The sequence below is a fragment of the Arvicanthis niloticus genome, chromosome 15, assembly GCF_011762505.2.
Source record: "Arvicanthis niloticus isolate mArvNil1 chromosome 15, mArvNil1.pat.X, whole genome shotgun sequence".
Classification (NCBI taxonomy): domain Eukaryota; kingdom Metazoa; phylum Chordata; class Mammalia; order Rodentia; family Muridae; genus Arvicanthis; species Arvicanthis niloticus.
In genome coordinates, this window is record NC_047672.1 from 24,597,003 (window position 1) to 24,613,727 (window position 16,725).

General features: G+C 46.5%; 1 protein-coding gene across 4 annotated transcripts in view; it reads right to left on the bottom strand.

Annotated features, from left to right (window-relative positions):
* The window catches only part of Tbxas1 (thromboxane A synthase 1), a 169,292-nt gene that overhangs the window by 137,267 nt on the left and 15,300 nt on the right, over nucleotides 1-16,725 (bottom strand). For 3 of the 4 annotated variants that reach the window (XM_076913512.1, XM_076913511.1, XM_034519692.2), the window contains exon 2: nucleotides 1,435-1,528. In XM_076913512.1, the coding sequence (XP_076769627.1) occupies nucleotides 1,435-1,528 (94 nt within the window). Of the gene's footprint in view, nucleotides 1-1,434; nucleotides 1,529-13,786; nucleotides 13,922-16,725 lie in introns of those variants that run through there. The other variant, XM_076913510.1, reaches the window with a different exon arrangement.

Here is a 16,725-nt window from a genome sequence, read left to right on the forward strand (position 1 = left end):
GGTCATGGGGTAGAGGGAGTTCCTGCATCCTCCCAGAGTTGCTGTCTCATCAATGTGCTCAAATTAGCCCTTCCTGCCCTTGTATGGCAATTCACAGGCAGGGTCTAGTGGTGGCTCCTGCCGTTGGTCTAGGTGCAGTGTTCCCAACACATTAATCGGGCTTCAGAGAAAAACCAATGGCAGTAAAAAATAACCTTCAAAGACAGATACTGTGTCCCTATCTACAAACGCCTGGTCATCTCTGCTGCCATGTCACTTTGGTGACCAGAGGCTTAAAATAAAATATCTTCTCCCTGAACTGGCTTCCCTTCCCAGCCACTTCCTTCTGTCACACCACGGCCATTGTCTCTGCTCTGCAGGTTCAACCTTTGGCTGCTGCCTCCCTCATTTCCCTGAGCCTTTTGAATCTGAGAGTCACTGGAGTCCTTACTTTGCCACTGTTGTTCTCTTCTCAGGACTGTCATTGCCCCCCTGTACTAAACCCTCACCCCTTCAGCCTTGACCACCACAGCACGGCTTCTGCAGCCCTGATCTCAGCTCTTGATCCTTGCAGTCTTGCCTTTCAGGATCGATCCTCTACTCAACAATGGTTGTCTAGATTGGTTCCTGGTTGGACCTTCAAATCTGGAAGTAAGCTAGCCCGTGTGTCATACACAGCTTTACTCGCTTGGATTCCCTCAATGTTAGCTTCGGTCCCAGCAGGCTGCCTGCTGACCAGTGCCACCATTCCCACATGGGTGCCCTCTTGTGCACGGTGCCCCCTCCCTGGTGTGTCTGCCTTTGTCTGCAGCTACTGCAAGACCGCCTCTCCAGGAACTCCCCCCAACAAAGATTCCTCCTTAGTTCTCCATGAAGCAGGATCAGAGTTATCTTTACTTCCCAATCCAGTTCTTGACACAACCCAACTGGTGGTATACACCATTGTTGCACGGTGACCTTGAGAGTGCACATAGTTTCTACTTTTGCATTCTAGAGAGTATATTTAAATACTCAGTAAGTTGGGTTTGGGGCAGATGGATGAATGAATGAATGCATAGTGATGAGTCATAAGAGATAAATCATCATCATAACTAAGCTGGAGATGTAGCTTAGTTGGTAGAGTACTTGCCTAGCATGCACAAAGCCCTAGGTTCAATCCCCAATCCCCAGCACTGCATAGCTGGGTGTGGTGGTGTACCCCTGTAATCCTAGCACTCAGGAGGTGGAGGTAAGAGGATCAAAAGTTCAGAGTAATCACATAGAAAGTATAAAGCCAGTCTTGGCAACCCTTTCTCAAAAGGGAGGGATGGAGGGAGCAGGGAGGGAAGAAAAAAACATTCCAGTGGAGAAGACTTCTTCCTGTTACATAGATTCTTCATGTGGAGATCACCCTGACTCCCAAAACACGAACAGAAACAGAAATCTTGTACAAGATCCAGAAAGCCCATGGCTCACCTGGTGGAAAAACATCAAGTTTCCAATGAAAGGAGAAGGCTTCGGGTGTTTGATGCCCAACTTCTCCAGTCTTGAGAACGCCGATGTGGAGTACCTGGGTAGACAGAGAAGCAAATGTCTAAAACCAAGAAGCTGATGCTTGTAGTCCTGTAATTGGGCCTGTTATGAAGGAGAACTTTTGTGTTTTCTTAGTGAGACTGAGAAAAGTTTCCAGTGATCACATCTAAGGGCTCAGGGACAGGGAATTAGCAAGAAAAGAGAAGGGTAAGAACTCAGGAGTGCCTCCAGATGGGCCGATGAGATCTCTGAGGCCTTTGAGTCTGAGATGCCTCAGAGAAAGGTAGTCTAACAGCCTCCTCACTAGAACTGGATCATCTCCACGCATGCTCCTCATCTCCTCAGCTTCTAAATCTATCATGAGCCATAGCTCAGAAGACACAGCAAAAACTTACAGTGGCAGAGAATAAGCTCCCTGGTTGTCTTAGTTAGGGTTTTACTTAGGTGAGCAGACACCATGACCAAGGCAACTCTTATAAGGACAACATTTAATTGGAGCTGGCTTACAGGTTCAGAGATTCAGTCCATTATCATCAAGGTGGGAGTAGAGCAGCATCCAGGCAGGCATGGTGCAGGAAGAGCTGAGAGTTTTATGTCTTCATGGAAGGCCAGTAGGAGAAGACTGACTTCCAGGCAGCTAGGATAAGGTTCTTATGCCCATGCCCACCTTGACACACCTACTTCAGCAAGGACATACTGTTGGGAGCCGACTTTTAGCAGAAAGCGGCTAGAAAGCAGCTATCAACTTTGCAGCCATCTTGAACCATATACCCTGATAGAGACTTGTTTTTCAACAGCCTACAATAGCTGAAGCACACTCTGACAAACATCTTGTTTATCCCACATAGCTTGTTTTGCTGTTTAGTGACCCCAGCTGCATGGTGCACGTGGTAAAATGTCTTCACCTGTGTTCTCCTGCTTGTGCTTATAAATACCCAGGATTTCCTTGTAATAGAGTGAATAGGAGAAGTCAATATGAGTGAATAGGAGACAGTAAAGGAGACTTGACCACACACCCTGTCTTGTCTCCATTCTTCGAGTCTCTTGCCCCTCCATCCCCACTCTCTCTCTTGACCAGAGCACTTAGCCCCAAAGCGTGGGGCAGTGCGGTCCTCAACAACATACCTCTTATAGTGCCTCCAATAGTACCACTCCTTGGGCCGAGCATATACAAACCACCACACTGGTATTATTTTTTTAGGTTAATGCCGACCCCCTCTTCATATATAGATTGTTGATCATCACATCCAGGGCCATGGCCTCATTGAGAAAACAAAGAAGGGATGGGGGCACCTCTTGGCAAGGAGACTGCACTATTCCCCACTTGCAGTCTTTGTCAGGCTGTTTCCTGTCTATACCCATAAGGGAAACAGATTCTCTTCATCCCAAACCAGGAAATATGGCCCAACAGGATCTGCACTACTCTTCAGTAAGGCTGTCCAAACACAGGATTATGGGGTATTTCAGTTTATGGGAACAGAGAGGTGACATAGAGTCAGAATTGGCTTGGGCAAACCTACCATATGGCCCCATCCCCACCCAGCCAGACAATTAGGTCAAAAGTTCAGTTGGTTTGGAAAAATTAATGAGTCAAACTGGGTGTTTAGCATCATGCAGAGATCAGACAAATCCCAATTTAGGAACAAGAAAAAATAACAAAATAGCCCTCCAGTCTGGTGACTGATGAATACTAATGTTCAAAACACTCTGCAGGGAGAAAGATGGGGTGTTTGTTTTACTCTCTGACCTGAGAACAATTTAGCATACTCTCCAACGTCTCTGCGAATGGAGACACCACCTAAGTACAGTTTACATAGGCACAGTAATTTGCCTATGGCTAAAATAGCCATGAGGGAGAACCAGGCAAGGCAGAGTGGGAAACTACGAATCCTCCCACCATCTGAAACCAAATGGTTTCAGTGACTTCCCAGAGCATCACCATCAAGTCCAGATTTGAGTGGAATCATGAAACACACACTAGAGCCCAGTGTGAATTATGTAGATTAGCCACACCCATATTCCTGCTCATTAGCATGTGTGGAAAAGGTAGCCTTTCAAGAAGGTGATGGTATTTTAAATGATTCTTTATTCCCAAAGAGAGAGATCAAAGGAGATTCAGAACTATTGAACGCTTCCTTTTAACACTCTCAAATCAGAGATTATGTTCACTTTTTTTCATCGGTTTTTGCAAATTATTTTCTAAATATAATCTCTGATGGGTAGAAAGAAATATGAAGATCTTGGGCCACGTAATTACATCTTAATTTAGTAATTAGATGTCTTGATTGTCTAATTAAAGGACAAGAAGTCTGTACCTAATTACACACGCTAATTACTATGCAAGTCCGCGCCCTCATTATGTAACTGCACTTAGGAGAACACTGCCTGTGTGTCTCTGCACAAAATTCAGACATTTTCAAGCATATGGCACCAGCAGAGTGTGCCCTGTGCACAATCACAACTTTCCCTTACAGCCTCAACTCTGGTGCAGAACGTGGGAGTCTTCAGCCAGGAAGTAACCAGGAAAGGCCTTCATCAGCCAGAGTCCCTGAGCCCAGATCTGCAGTCAAGGATTACCACCACCAGTGCAGGGGGAAGAGTTACAACACAGGCACTGTTTGTCCCCATCTCACTTTCTTCTCTGTAACCTGTTTTCATGTGCTCTGGTCCCCGGGTCCATAGGCTGACCTCCAAATGTCTCCTTGGATGCCCAAGTCTGTGAATTCCTTCAGGGATAGGGTGCTAAGTTCTGAAAGACAAATTGAGTTCTGGCCTCCCGGACCTCAAAACCTGACTCTATCTGGAAATAGGGTTGGTGTGAATTGTCTTTCCGATAAGGTCATACAAAAGTAGATGGGGCCTTGCATCCAAAAGAAATGGGACCTTTGTCAGGAAGATGTACATATCGTTCCCTCGCTGCTGTGACAAGAAGCAATTTGAGGAGGCAGGGCTAATCTAGCCTGAAAGTTCAAAGGGATCCAATCCTTTGTGAAGGGGAAGCAGGAAACAGAACACTCAGGAAGCAGAGAGTAAAGCAGGAAGTGTGTCAGGGCTTTGAAATCTCAAGGCCTGCCCCAATAGCTCACTTCCTCCGGCAAGGCTCCACCTCCTATGGTTCCACAAACTTCCAGAACAAACTTCATCTCCAATGGGCAATGATTGGTCAAGCACCTGACATTCAAATAACAACAAAATGGCCATGTGAAGACAGACGTACAGAAAGGAAGCCAGATGACCGTGAGGGCAGAGACCAAAGGGATGCTGCAGGTAGCCAAGGGAGGTCAAAGGTCATCAGAAAACTTCTAATCGGCCGGGCAGTGGTGGCGCATGCCTTTAATCCCAGCACTTGGGAGGCAGAGGCAGGTGGATTTCTGAGTTTGAGGCCAGCCTGGTCTACAGAGTGAGTTCCAGGACAGCCAGGGCTACACAGAGAAATCCTGTCTCGAAAAACCAAAACAAAACAAAAAAACAAAAAAAAACAAAAAACAAAAACAAAAAACTTCCAATCAAAGGAAAGACAAGCAAAGGTTCATCCTACAGGGTGCAGAGGGAACCTGGACCTGCCAACACCTTGATTTCACACTTCTAGTCCTGGGAGACAATCAGTCCTCTGATCGTGCAGCTGTGGGAAGCTGAGAGCTAGACTACTCACGGAAACATTCCAGGCAATCAGTGAAAATATTTTAAATTTCTTTTTCTTCCTGTCATTTCCAACGTTGTCATTGTAAAAGGAATCTGTCCTTTTGTGTCATTAAGTTCTGTGCCACCCAACAAAAGTCCAGGTGGCCTGGGATGGTGCAGTGAAGAGCAGGTACTCCGCAGCCTCTTCTCGACAGCCACGTTGTGACATTTAGAACAGCTTTTCTTTGACAGGGATTAATGGAAATACGCCCACCACTACCATTCTGGACATCTGTCATTGTTTATAGTAAGGATACTTAAGTCAGAAAATGGCAGCAGACATACATATTGCCCCACATTCAATCCTTTGGTTTAATTTTCATATCTAAGGCAATCGTTTTATGCTACCAAACACATATCTTACAGTGCCACTGGGGACGCTCAGGATGTCCCTTCTCAAAATAAACCCAATCATATGCACCGTTTTTACAATAAGGCTAAATTTGAAAGGTTACAAGCTGCCCAGTCTTTCATTTTCCTCAAAATCAAGCCACTCTGTTGATGGATTTTATGTAGGAGTATGCCCATTGTTTAGACAAAGAAGCCACTTGGGGTAAAGCACAGGGGAGTTGTTGTCTGAGACAGGATCTCACATAACCCAGTCTGGCCTCAAAGTTGTTAATTATCTAAGGAAGACTTAAAACATCACATTTTCTTGTCTTCACCTCCTGACTGCTGCGAGTGCAGGTTCGTGCCACCACATCTGATTGTGCACGCCAAGGATCAGGCTTTGTGTGTGCTGGACAAGCACCCTATAATCTGGGCTCCATCCCCAGGCCTTGGAGGATGTTTGATGGGTTCAGGTCCAATAGACTGAGGGTTGGAATGGCAGAAGCCAATCAGAGGCCAGTCTGGCCTTCGGGTTTCCTCACTGTGTGTCTTACACAGTTTGTTATCTTCAGTGTCCTTCCTTCCAGATGTGCATCTTTCCCTTCCCCTGGACCACTCCTGCTATAATGAAAAGGTGCTTGTGTTCCCCATCTCAGAGCCTGGGAGCAAATGCCTCCGATTCCACTCACAGCCTTACTTCCCCTCCCTCCTGTCAGCAAAGTTTCTTGTAAGGGAGAAGTGCTATGCCCTTCAGCCTCTTCATTCCTGGCTCTGCCTATTCCAGCTAAGCTGCTACATTTACATGATGGGGGAGGACTGCTCTTGTCAAGATCGCAGATGAGTTTATCTTTGTCAACCCCATAATCCCCTGACAGTCTCTTTACATGAATTCTCAATGGTAGTTGCTTGTAGCAGAGCACTTCTTTGGGAATGCTCTTCCCTCTTTAGCTCCATGACGTCACCCACTACCCTTATGGGCTGCTGGCCCCTTTTCTTCTGTCCACCTGTCGCTGTTGAGGCCCTTGACAAGTCAACACCCCTGCATTTCTGACTCTAGCTCTGCTTTCTCCGTTGAGCTCCGATCTTTATCCAGCTCCCAACACAAATGCACATTTTAAATGTCTACTCAAACATTAACTATTGTAGTGGTTTGAACTGAGAAGTGTCCCCCATAGTCCTGGCATTTCAACACTTGTTCACCAGTTAGTGGTGCTAGTTTAGGAAACTTTGGGTGATACAGACTTTCTGGAGGAAGTGTGTCACTAGGAGTAGGCTTTGAGATTAAAGCCCTCAGGTCACTTCTAGTTCATTCTGTCTGCTTCATGCTTGCGGTTGCAGTATGAGCTCTCGGCCTCTTGTTCCTGCCACCGTGCCTGGACTTGTAGCCATGCCTCCAAGGCATGATGGACTCTTATTCCCTGAGAAGCCGTAAGCCCAAACAAACCTTTCCTTCTCTCGGTTGCTTTGGGTCATGGTGTCTTATCATAGCAACAGAAACATAAGTAACACAACTATCAAATGTGACTATTTCTATTGTCAACTTGATTCGATTATGAACTTCTCAAGCATGGGTGAGGCACAGCTGTGATGTGCTAGTGAGAAATTCTAGAGAGACTAGCTGAAGGGGAAAGGGTCTCTCTTGAGGTTTGGTCTGTTACTATGTACTGTTGAAAGCTGGCCCCATAGGCCTGGTTGCCCCCAGGGATGAGAGAATCTTCACATAGACTGAAGCTATGTAACCTTGACCCCCAAGTTATCCCTGATTGGTGAATGAAGATGCCTACAGGTTATAGCTGGGCAAAAGACGGGTGGGGGTAACTACAGGCTATAGCTGGGCAGAAGATGGGTGAGGGTAACTAAAGCAACGGTAGTTAAACGTTAAATAAAATAACTAAGCAATTTCCATTTCTCTCTAAAACTAGTGTTCTCCATCCCTTGTGACTGCAGTCCATGTGCATGCAGACCAATGGCTCAAGCCAGACACCTCAGAGACCTAAGAGGTTGTTGAATTGTTATAACTATGACTCCCCCTCTTAATGGAAATTAGACGCCTCCATCCCGTTTGATTCAGGCAAAATGGCAATTGGCCAAGGCCAGAGTGCTGAGTCTCAACCCCAGCCAGGCAAGGAACAAAACCACACACACACACACACACACACACACACACACACACACCTCACCCCCAGCCTCTGGGAGCTGCCAGCTCTGCTGACACCTAGACTTTAGACCAACAAGGCATGACTATGCCAAAGATGAGCAATTCAAGCAATTCAGTAATAATTACAGTGACTCAAAACATCAAATATATTTAAATTCATGAGTTCAAAGTGATACAGGCATATCTAACTTCCGATACCATATTTGAAGCTTCCCCTATTGTTGAAAATTGGGGGGGAGGCATTTTCCAGGTAGTGATGGCTCACACCTTTAATCCCAGCACTCAGGAGGCAGAAGCAGGTGGATCTCCATGAGTTTGAGGCCAGCCTGATCTACAGATCAAGTTCCAGGACAGCCAGAGCTACACAGAGAAACCCTGTCTCAAAAAACAAAGCCTTCTTTGATGCCTATGGTCTACATAGCCAAGTAGGTAATAGCTTTCCAGAAATAATCATAATTCTAAGAGAAGTCACTAGCTAATGGTTATGAGTCCAGAGAGGTAACTTAGTTTTCCATTTTAATCTTAAGTCTTCAGGCCAGGAATGCCAATAGAATCAGTTTGCACCCGTAAGCTTAATGATCTTACTCTTCCAAATTCATTCGTGTGTGTGTGTGTGTGTGTGTGTGTGTGTGACACCTGAGCAAATCTTGCCATATATCTGTCTCACAAGTACTGTCACATCCCAATTCCCTTTTCCTGCCTTTCCCCCCCCCCCCCAAAGGAAGATTTATGTTGTTATGTCCTTAAGTGAAAACCAGGACTGCTTCTATAAACAAAAACAAAGTGATAAGTTCCGTACAGTGACAGACTTAAGAGGCACATGTTAAAATCTCACTTCACAGCTGTGGTCCACAGCTACTGTTTTGAGAAGACACGACTCTCAAGGTTGGTCCGAACAAAGCACAGTGTAAACTGTGGTCTATTTACGGAGCTGCCCATAGCCTGGCTGATAGTCTGACTTGATGGCCAGAGACTGGCTAAGGAGACCTCAGTGCTTTCTCAAAGCTCGTGTGGTATTGTGTGGGATGAGCCTCTGTGCCCTGTTACAGTGTCACTACCCCTAAGAGCTGAACTGCTCTGGTTTAGTCCAAGCTGTGGTCATGGTTTGTCCTGAGGGAGGGAAGAAATGCAGGGAGGAAGGCCTGCATGGCCCTTGGGCTAATGGCACCCAGGACATTAGGAATGGAAAGAGATACCAGCAGGGAACTGCTCCCTTTGTGGCTCTCCGTGTGTTCCCACTCGCCAGCACTGTCCCACGTGCTGAGTGCCAGGCCACCATAGAGACCACCACCACGACATCCTGAGCCCAAGCAATCACAGCCTAGACAACAGCAGACAGCAAACGTGAGTCAAGCATCTGCTTTGGGAAGAAGTGGCCCCCGTCAGAGGGCACATCCTCAGTTGGAATCTATCATGTCTATTTCGGTTATTCTGCTGACTACTGAGCGGTAGTTATGAATCATAAGGCATGGTTAACGGTGCTAAGTTGTTTCCTAAAAAAAAGCTATTTTGGAAACAAACTGAAGCAAAACAAATACTCAAGGTCTCTATAAGGAGGCCCTCTCTCTAGGGCTTCATAAATGAAGAGATGTATTATATCGTAGCCAAGGGACACAATATAAAGGTGCCCCATTAAACCCCAGCCCCATATGAAAAGATTCAGCTAACACCCACTAGGACAGAAGGTATGAGGTGAGGTGAGGTGAGGTGAGGTGAGGTGAGGTGAGGTGAGGTGGGTGGCTCAGGAGGGACTGGCAAGGGAGGCCTGAGCCAGCCATCTTGTCTCAGGTCCCAGCTCTCTGACATCACACATCTAGCTATTAAAGGACCCTGGGACACTGCCCTGCCTTTTCCTGCAGTGAGAATTGAAGAAGACTAAGCCAAATGCAGGAGCGTGGTGTGAGTACTTTGTTTCTAGTGTAAAAGCAGAACAAACTGATCAATGATGTCAGAGTGCCAGTTAAGTGGTTTTAATTATGAAATACTCCTGGGTGGGTGGTGTGGCTTTTTAAAGTATTGTTTGTTTATCTGACTTTATCTGGACTAAGCTATTCCATTGACCAGAAAAACCAGTGATGATAGATGTTACATAAATAGACGGGCAGATAATAGGTTGACAGACAAGTGATAGATTGGTAGATGATAGCTATTAATTGAGCATAACACAATCCAGAATTGTTACTTAAAGCGTTATAAGGTTTTGTGTGATTTTTTAAAACTCAATTGTGAGGTACTCAAGTGTGGACTTTATAGATGACAACATCATTTTGCAACGTCAAGAGGTTGGATATCATTTGTAGAATGAGAAATGACACAAGTTATCTATCTTTTGACTGCCACATGCACATGCATATGTGCACCTACAAATACTCACCCTTATGTGCACATGCACACAGAGACATACACACACAGATATACACACACACACACACATGCACACACACACACATGCACACATACATACACCCCACAGGAAGTTGCTTTCATTGTATGAATATATTATAATTGTTATTTAAGTGTTTTATTTTTATGTGTATGTGTGTAATCTTGCATGAGTCTATGTGTACCCTGTGCATGGGACACCCGGCAACAGGAATTACAGATAGCTGTGAGCCACCACGTGGGTGCTGAGAAATAAACTTGGGTCCTCTAGGAGTGTTCCCTACATTCTTAACTGCTGAGCCATCTCTCCAGCCCCTACAATTAGCTTTTTAAAAGCTACCTCTCACACCTGGGCAGCTGATGGGTCAGCAGACAGTAGTCCAGACATGGCATCCCACAGCAGCCTGTGTGCAGCCCTGAATACACCTGGCTGATTCTAGGAGCCTTGAGTAAGAGTAGTGTCTAAGAACTCGGACCTCCCTCTACCCTCCAGCACTGAGTTCTGCAACCTCACTTAGAAAATGCCAAGGTAACAGAACCTTGGACAAGCAAAGGGTGCAGGGAACAGAAGGCAGGATGCAGAGCTTTGCAGAAGTGAAGAAGAAGGCAGTCGCCTCAGATCAGAGGTGACATCACCAAGGAGCCACTTAAAGGACCTTGTTCCTCCAAAAAAGGTCAGGGCTGAGACCACGGCCTTGGAGGCCATTTCTGACTGCCTGCCAATTAGCAGGCTAGCCTCACAGATAACCCAGGCCTGAAGGAAGTGGCTTGTTTAGGTAATTGATGGTGTTGTCCTCACTGGGGAATCTTAGCACATCAAAAGCTGTTGAGAAGCCAAAATTCACCTAGAGTCTTTATTAATCACGTTGTCAAGCTCAACAAAGGCCCTCTCACCTTGCTAATAATCCCAGATGAACGAGGTAGCAGCCCTCAGTTAAATAAGGAAGCTATGGGGCTCTTAATTAATGTATCAATGTGCTCAGGCATGCATTTTCACGCACTTTATTTTCATGAGAACAGTGGAAAGTTGCAGGTAGAGCAGGTATTTTCCAAGCTTCTCGGAGTACAAGGAAAATGAGTCCCTGACTCCCCTGATGTTCACAGAAAGAGATCTAGAGACTTTAGTGGACCAGAAGGTTAGAGTGGCTTTGTCTCTGTCAGAGTTTGAGGAAGTTAGTCACAGACAGTGGCTCTGGTAGCATTTGCACTTCCTCCTGCTCTGAGCTTGACCTCTGCAACACCTGTACAGTGAACTTCCTTCCTCCATGCTGCTGAGCCAGCCTTCCCAGACAGCCCCTCAGAAGCCAGCTTCCTGATAAGTGTTCTCTGACTGTCTGATTCCAGGCCATCTCTCCCAAGGTCTCTTCACGTTCACGCTCAGACAAAACCTCCCTCAGCCTCCTGAAAGCCTTCATGATATTTTACATTGTCCCTTCTTCCACCTTCCAGGGCCTCAGGCGGCTCAAGTGTCCTTTGATGTTTTGTCACAACTCAGGTTCCTGGAGCCCAAGTCAGTACCACAGAACAGCAACAAATCCCCAGGAGATGGCAGATTTACTGCGGTATTAGTCAGACCTCAGAGCACAGCCACCTTTAAAAGATCAGAGACACCTGAAGGCCACTTGGAGTCAGGATGGAGTGGGGCTCTGAAAGCCACAGAATTCAAGTCAACGGTGTTTACAAAGCATGTATGCCATCCAGAAGAGACAGGAAAGAACCTCTTCTGTGAACATCAATTAGGGGAGCCAGGGATCCCTTTTGTCTTAAGGAAGCCATGATGACTGTCTTCCAGCCTCATCCCTTTTAGACTGGGGCTATCGTGTACATTTCTAGTTATACTGACCTGTTTCGTGCTCTGGACTTAGACCTATGATGCTCTTCTCCAAAACCAGGACTAAGAAGAATTAAGAGAGATTAGAGCTCATCTGAGGGGCCCTCCCTCTTGGGGATGTGACCATACTAAGCCTGCTCTTGTGGTCCATACCCCAGCTGCCTGTTCCCCTGCCTGCCCTTTCCTGGTGTGTCCATCCTTTGCTCCATTCAACAAGTCTTTGGCCTTCTGCTCTAGGATGCCTTTCCTGACCACTCAGCAGGCTTCATGGCGTCCCCCGTGGAGAGGCTTGCTGGAGAAACTGGGAGATTATGGGACTCGGTTTATCGGAGTGCAGTCCTGGCAGCGTTCATGGCTTATTGGATTTGCTCCATCTCCAGCCTAGTAGGTTAGTCATCTGAAGCTAATCCTTTGTTTTTATGAAATCCTTAAAGAACCCTAAGATGATGTCATGCCCAGGTGAATTCCACCAGACTCAAGGGAGACCCCACAGAAAGCAACAGGGGTTCAGACCTCCGTGTTCTACTGATAAGGGAACCTATGAAGTCTTCCTTAGGCAGGGAGCACTTTGGTTCTTCCTGGGCAGGAGCTCATAGCCTGCTCTCCCCCCTCCCATGAGTGGGATGTGTTCCCATCGTGTCCTATTTAGAGCAGAAAAATCTGAGTCTCAGAGAAATGAAGTAAGTAGTCCAAGAACACACAGCTAGCAAGAAGCAGAACTAAGATTCAAACCCAGGCTGTCTGACTGTGGCGTCTACACTGCTCTCTGGGACACTATTGTCTCCTGCTTTATATATGTAATGAATGGGACCCCAGGCATCTCCAGGGATAAGGGTACAGAAAGCCACACTTTGTTTCTTATCCAGGTTAAAACCCTGTGGAAAGAAAGCTATTATCACAAGATTATCACCCCTGTAGGTCAGATCACCCAGTCACCAGTGGAGCCCAGAGGTTTGAAATCAGGACACGAACATGTGGCCTGTGCAAAAGAGTTAAAGGAAAGTCCTTTAACCAGTTGAGCTAGACGTCTCTGGCCATCCAAGGTTGGTACAAAGAAGCACTGGACGTTGTCATGGGTGCACAAAATGACTCTTTTGTATCTAACCTAGTAGACATCCAAAAAGCCTTTCATCTCAGCACCCTGAAGGCAGAGGTAGGCACACCTCTGTGATGTGAGTTCACAACCAGCCTGGTCTACATAGTGAGTTCCAGGATACCTAAGGCTACTACATAGTTCTTCGTGCATTGATTTTTTTGAGCTACAATCATTAACTATGTATCCAGTGGCAAGTGGAGACTGCAAGGTTAAAGCCAACAGGTACAGCCTGACTTTACCAAACCTCACTGCCCATTGCTTGCCCATGTTCTCACTCAGTTGAACTCTGGACCAGCCGGGCAGTGGTGGCACATGCCTTTAATCCCAGCACTTGGGAGGCAGAGGCAGGTGGATTTCTGGGTTTGAGGCCAAGCCTGGTCTACAGAGTGAGTTCCAGGACAGCCAGGGCTACACAGAGAAACCCTGTCTCGAAAAACAACAAACAAACAAACAAACAAACAACAACAAAAAAAAAAAACCCTCTGGACCAGATGCTCACACCCACAGAACATGCCTGATCCTTCCGCATGAACAATGAAGTAGGTGTGGGCTCTGGCTTGGCCCTTGCACCTTGAAATCCTTCCCCTGGTTACAGCTTTTTGTCCTAATCCCTGCTCCCCATCCAGCCCTTATCTTCCCACCTGTATCAGTGAACTGCTGTTGACTATTCCCCCACAGACCTAAATGATTTAAACCAACACACATCGATTTCCCAGAATTCCTGGGAGGGTCTGGAATCTGATGTAGAGTAGGGTAGTTAGGGGTCAGGGTCTCCCAAAAAGCCACTTGAGCAGAGTCTGTTGCTGCGATCACTTACTTGCTGTTGGTGGGGGGCTGCTCATCATGTTGGCTGCTTCCCCTGATTAAATAGTCCTAGAGAGTAAGAGCCCAAGGTAAAAGTCTGAGACTTCATAACCTGCTCTTGGATGTGACAGGCTCCAGTTTCTCGGACCCACTCACTCCCCCTGGTATAAAAAGGGAGGAGACTATACAAGGCCACGAATCCCAGGGCAGGGTCATGAGACTCCCATCATCTGCGTCCCAGCAGCCACAGACAAGGACATCCTCTTCCAAGGCCTTGGGAGGGCTTTTTCAGACTAACCATCACCTCTGTTGTGTCTGTGGTCATTCCCTCCCACGGAGGTGTTGAAGGACACTTGCCACACTTGCCGCTTGTTCTGTCCCAGGTGCTGCCCCAAGAACCATTGCATGTCACCACAGGACCAGATCAAGCTGTTCAGCATTTTCTAGAAAAGTAAAATCAAGGGAACTTCAAACTGGAGTGTGTGGCCGTGGATTTGAAGATATCAGAGAATCATAGGACAATCACAGCCGACAATAACACACTTTCTAAGTCAGGCATAATGCTGGCCTGTGAGAGAAAATGATAAAACGTGAGAAAATTGTGCCCTGTGTTTTATTTTCTGCTGTGTTGTCTTGTTTGAGAGTGAGATCAGATCTCACTCTGTAGACCAGGCTGGCTCAAGTTCACCATGTAAAACTCAAGGCAATCCTCCTGCCTCAACCTTCCAGGTGCTAGGAGAACAGGTTTGAGCCACCACACCTGATAGCATCACACCCTATAATGTCCACCAACATCCTCACTATGCCAGTTATACAGAGAGGAAAGCTGGAGCCTAGACTCCAGCCACAGGACGGCCCCTTGGCCTATGGACAGGCTGCAGGGAGCAGGGCATTCAAGCCAAGTCTCTGCCTTGCCTCAGCAGGCCTCCTGGGGTAAGGAACTGGATTCTTCTCCCTAGGCATCTAAGTAATCACACACACACACTGGGTGGCTTAAAGCAACAGAGACCCACTGTCTCCCATTCTGGAGGCTGAAAGTAAAACTGAGAGCTGGCAGAGTCTGAGTGCCGCTGAGGAGTCTGAGAGCAGGGCTGAGCAACACTGAGGAGGCTACAAGCAGCCTTCACCTCTGGTTGCAGTTTCTGGAAGTTGCAAGTTGTTGACTTTCTCTGGCTTGTACATGTGTGGCTCAGACTTCTCTCTGCCTCTGTCCTGTCTCCATACGCTCTCTGAATCTGTGTCAGAATGTCTGTCCTGTAAGGACAATAGTCCTGGGTTTGGGGGCCACTCTAATCCATCTTCGCTGGATTATATCAACAGAGACCCATTTCCTAATATGGTTGCGTTATGACGTTCCAGAAGACATGAGTTTTTAGGAGGGACACTGTTCAACCTACTACAAGGGCCATCAAAAGTTGCAGTTAATTCACATGTGTACATAGTGTATGTGTTTGGTATGTGTTTGGTATATGTTATTTGTGCAGTCTGGGTATAATGTGCGTTTATATGTGGTGTGCATTGTGTGTGCAGTATGTGTGATATGATGTGTGTGTTACATGTTATATATAAAGTATATAATGTATATGCATAGAGTATGTATATTATGTGTATGTTGTATATATATAGTTTCCATGTAGTATGTTTGTGGTATGTGTAGCATGTGAGTATACTACATGTGTAATGTATATGAAATATATGCTATATGCATGTGTGTGATGTGTGTGTTATGTGTATATGTAGTGTTACTGTGGGGCCTATGGAGGAACAATTACTCTGGGGGGGGGAGCATATGTGGTATATATGCACTGGTGTGGAGGCAGTATCCTTGCTACCCCAAGGACAGAGTTGGTGAGGCAGAAAGAAGCCCACTCCAAAGCCATCTTGTTCTGGGCTCGCACTCAGTGTCCTACTTTTCTGATTTTCTATTGGTTTTCTGCATATTATTGACAACACTAACCTATATTCTAGGTGGCTTAGTCAGCACTCTTTTAGAGGCAAAAAGACAATGGCGCCTAGTGTCTGATCCTAGATCACAAAGCCCCCCTGCTGCTCAAACTCCCCAGCAGCTTCCCAGGGAGAAGGAACAACCCAGGCAAGGAAGAGCATAAAGTGTGACAGGCATCTCTTTTTATCTTTGAAACTCAAGTAAAACCCACAGTATGCCACAGGCCTGGGACAAGAGCATGTCTCCTTTTTTCTAAAAGCCAGTAGTCAACACCCAGAGTTAGTTACAAGAAATCAACATTTTACCCTTAGTGACCCAGGATGCTCTAGCATCCATGAGACTATGAAGGCGTCTCTGGCGCTGTTTGCATCTCAGACAGTTCTCGGCATAACTACATCCATACATTCTCTGTCTGGCGCAGAACAACATTCTCCACCACAGCTCACAAGTCAGCAAGGCTGTGCACTGGCTGCTGTGTGTCAGACACGGGCAGGCACGCTGCACCCAGGTTCCTCAGGCCCTCTACCTTCAGACGCGCCTCTTCTCTTCTGGCTGTCCTAGACTGGAGTTGAGAGCTCAGGATTCCCTGAAAGAGAGCCCCATCCTCCATCAGCCAAGGCCCTGCCCTCTATCATTTGTTTGGCTGGAAATTCCTAGGCCCAGGTCCAATCTGAGTCCTACACTGAATTCTGGACTGCTTCAGGACCTCTTGATGCCAGCTCATCTCTCCACAGCCAAGGCCTGCCCTGACCCCCGCCCTGCCTGTGTCTCAGCTGGCAGATTCAGTATCTGGTTTACTGAGATTCACTATTTTCATCTATAATCAAAATCCAAATGTCCATCAGTCATAAGTAGGCTTTTTTGTTTTGCTAGGTTGTATTTTGTTGCTGTTTTGTCTTTTCCTAGAGATAAGACTCAAAATGTGTAATTTTGGACTTGGAACAAGGGCATTTGAATGCTGTCAGTTCTTCAAGGGTTTTCTGTATCAAATTATACAGCAGCATTCT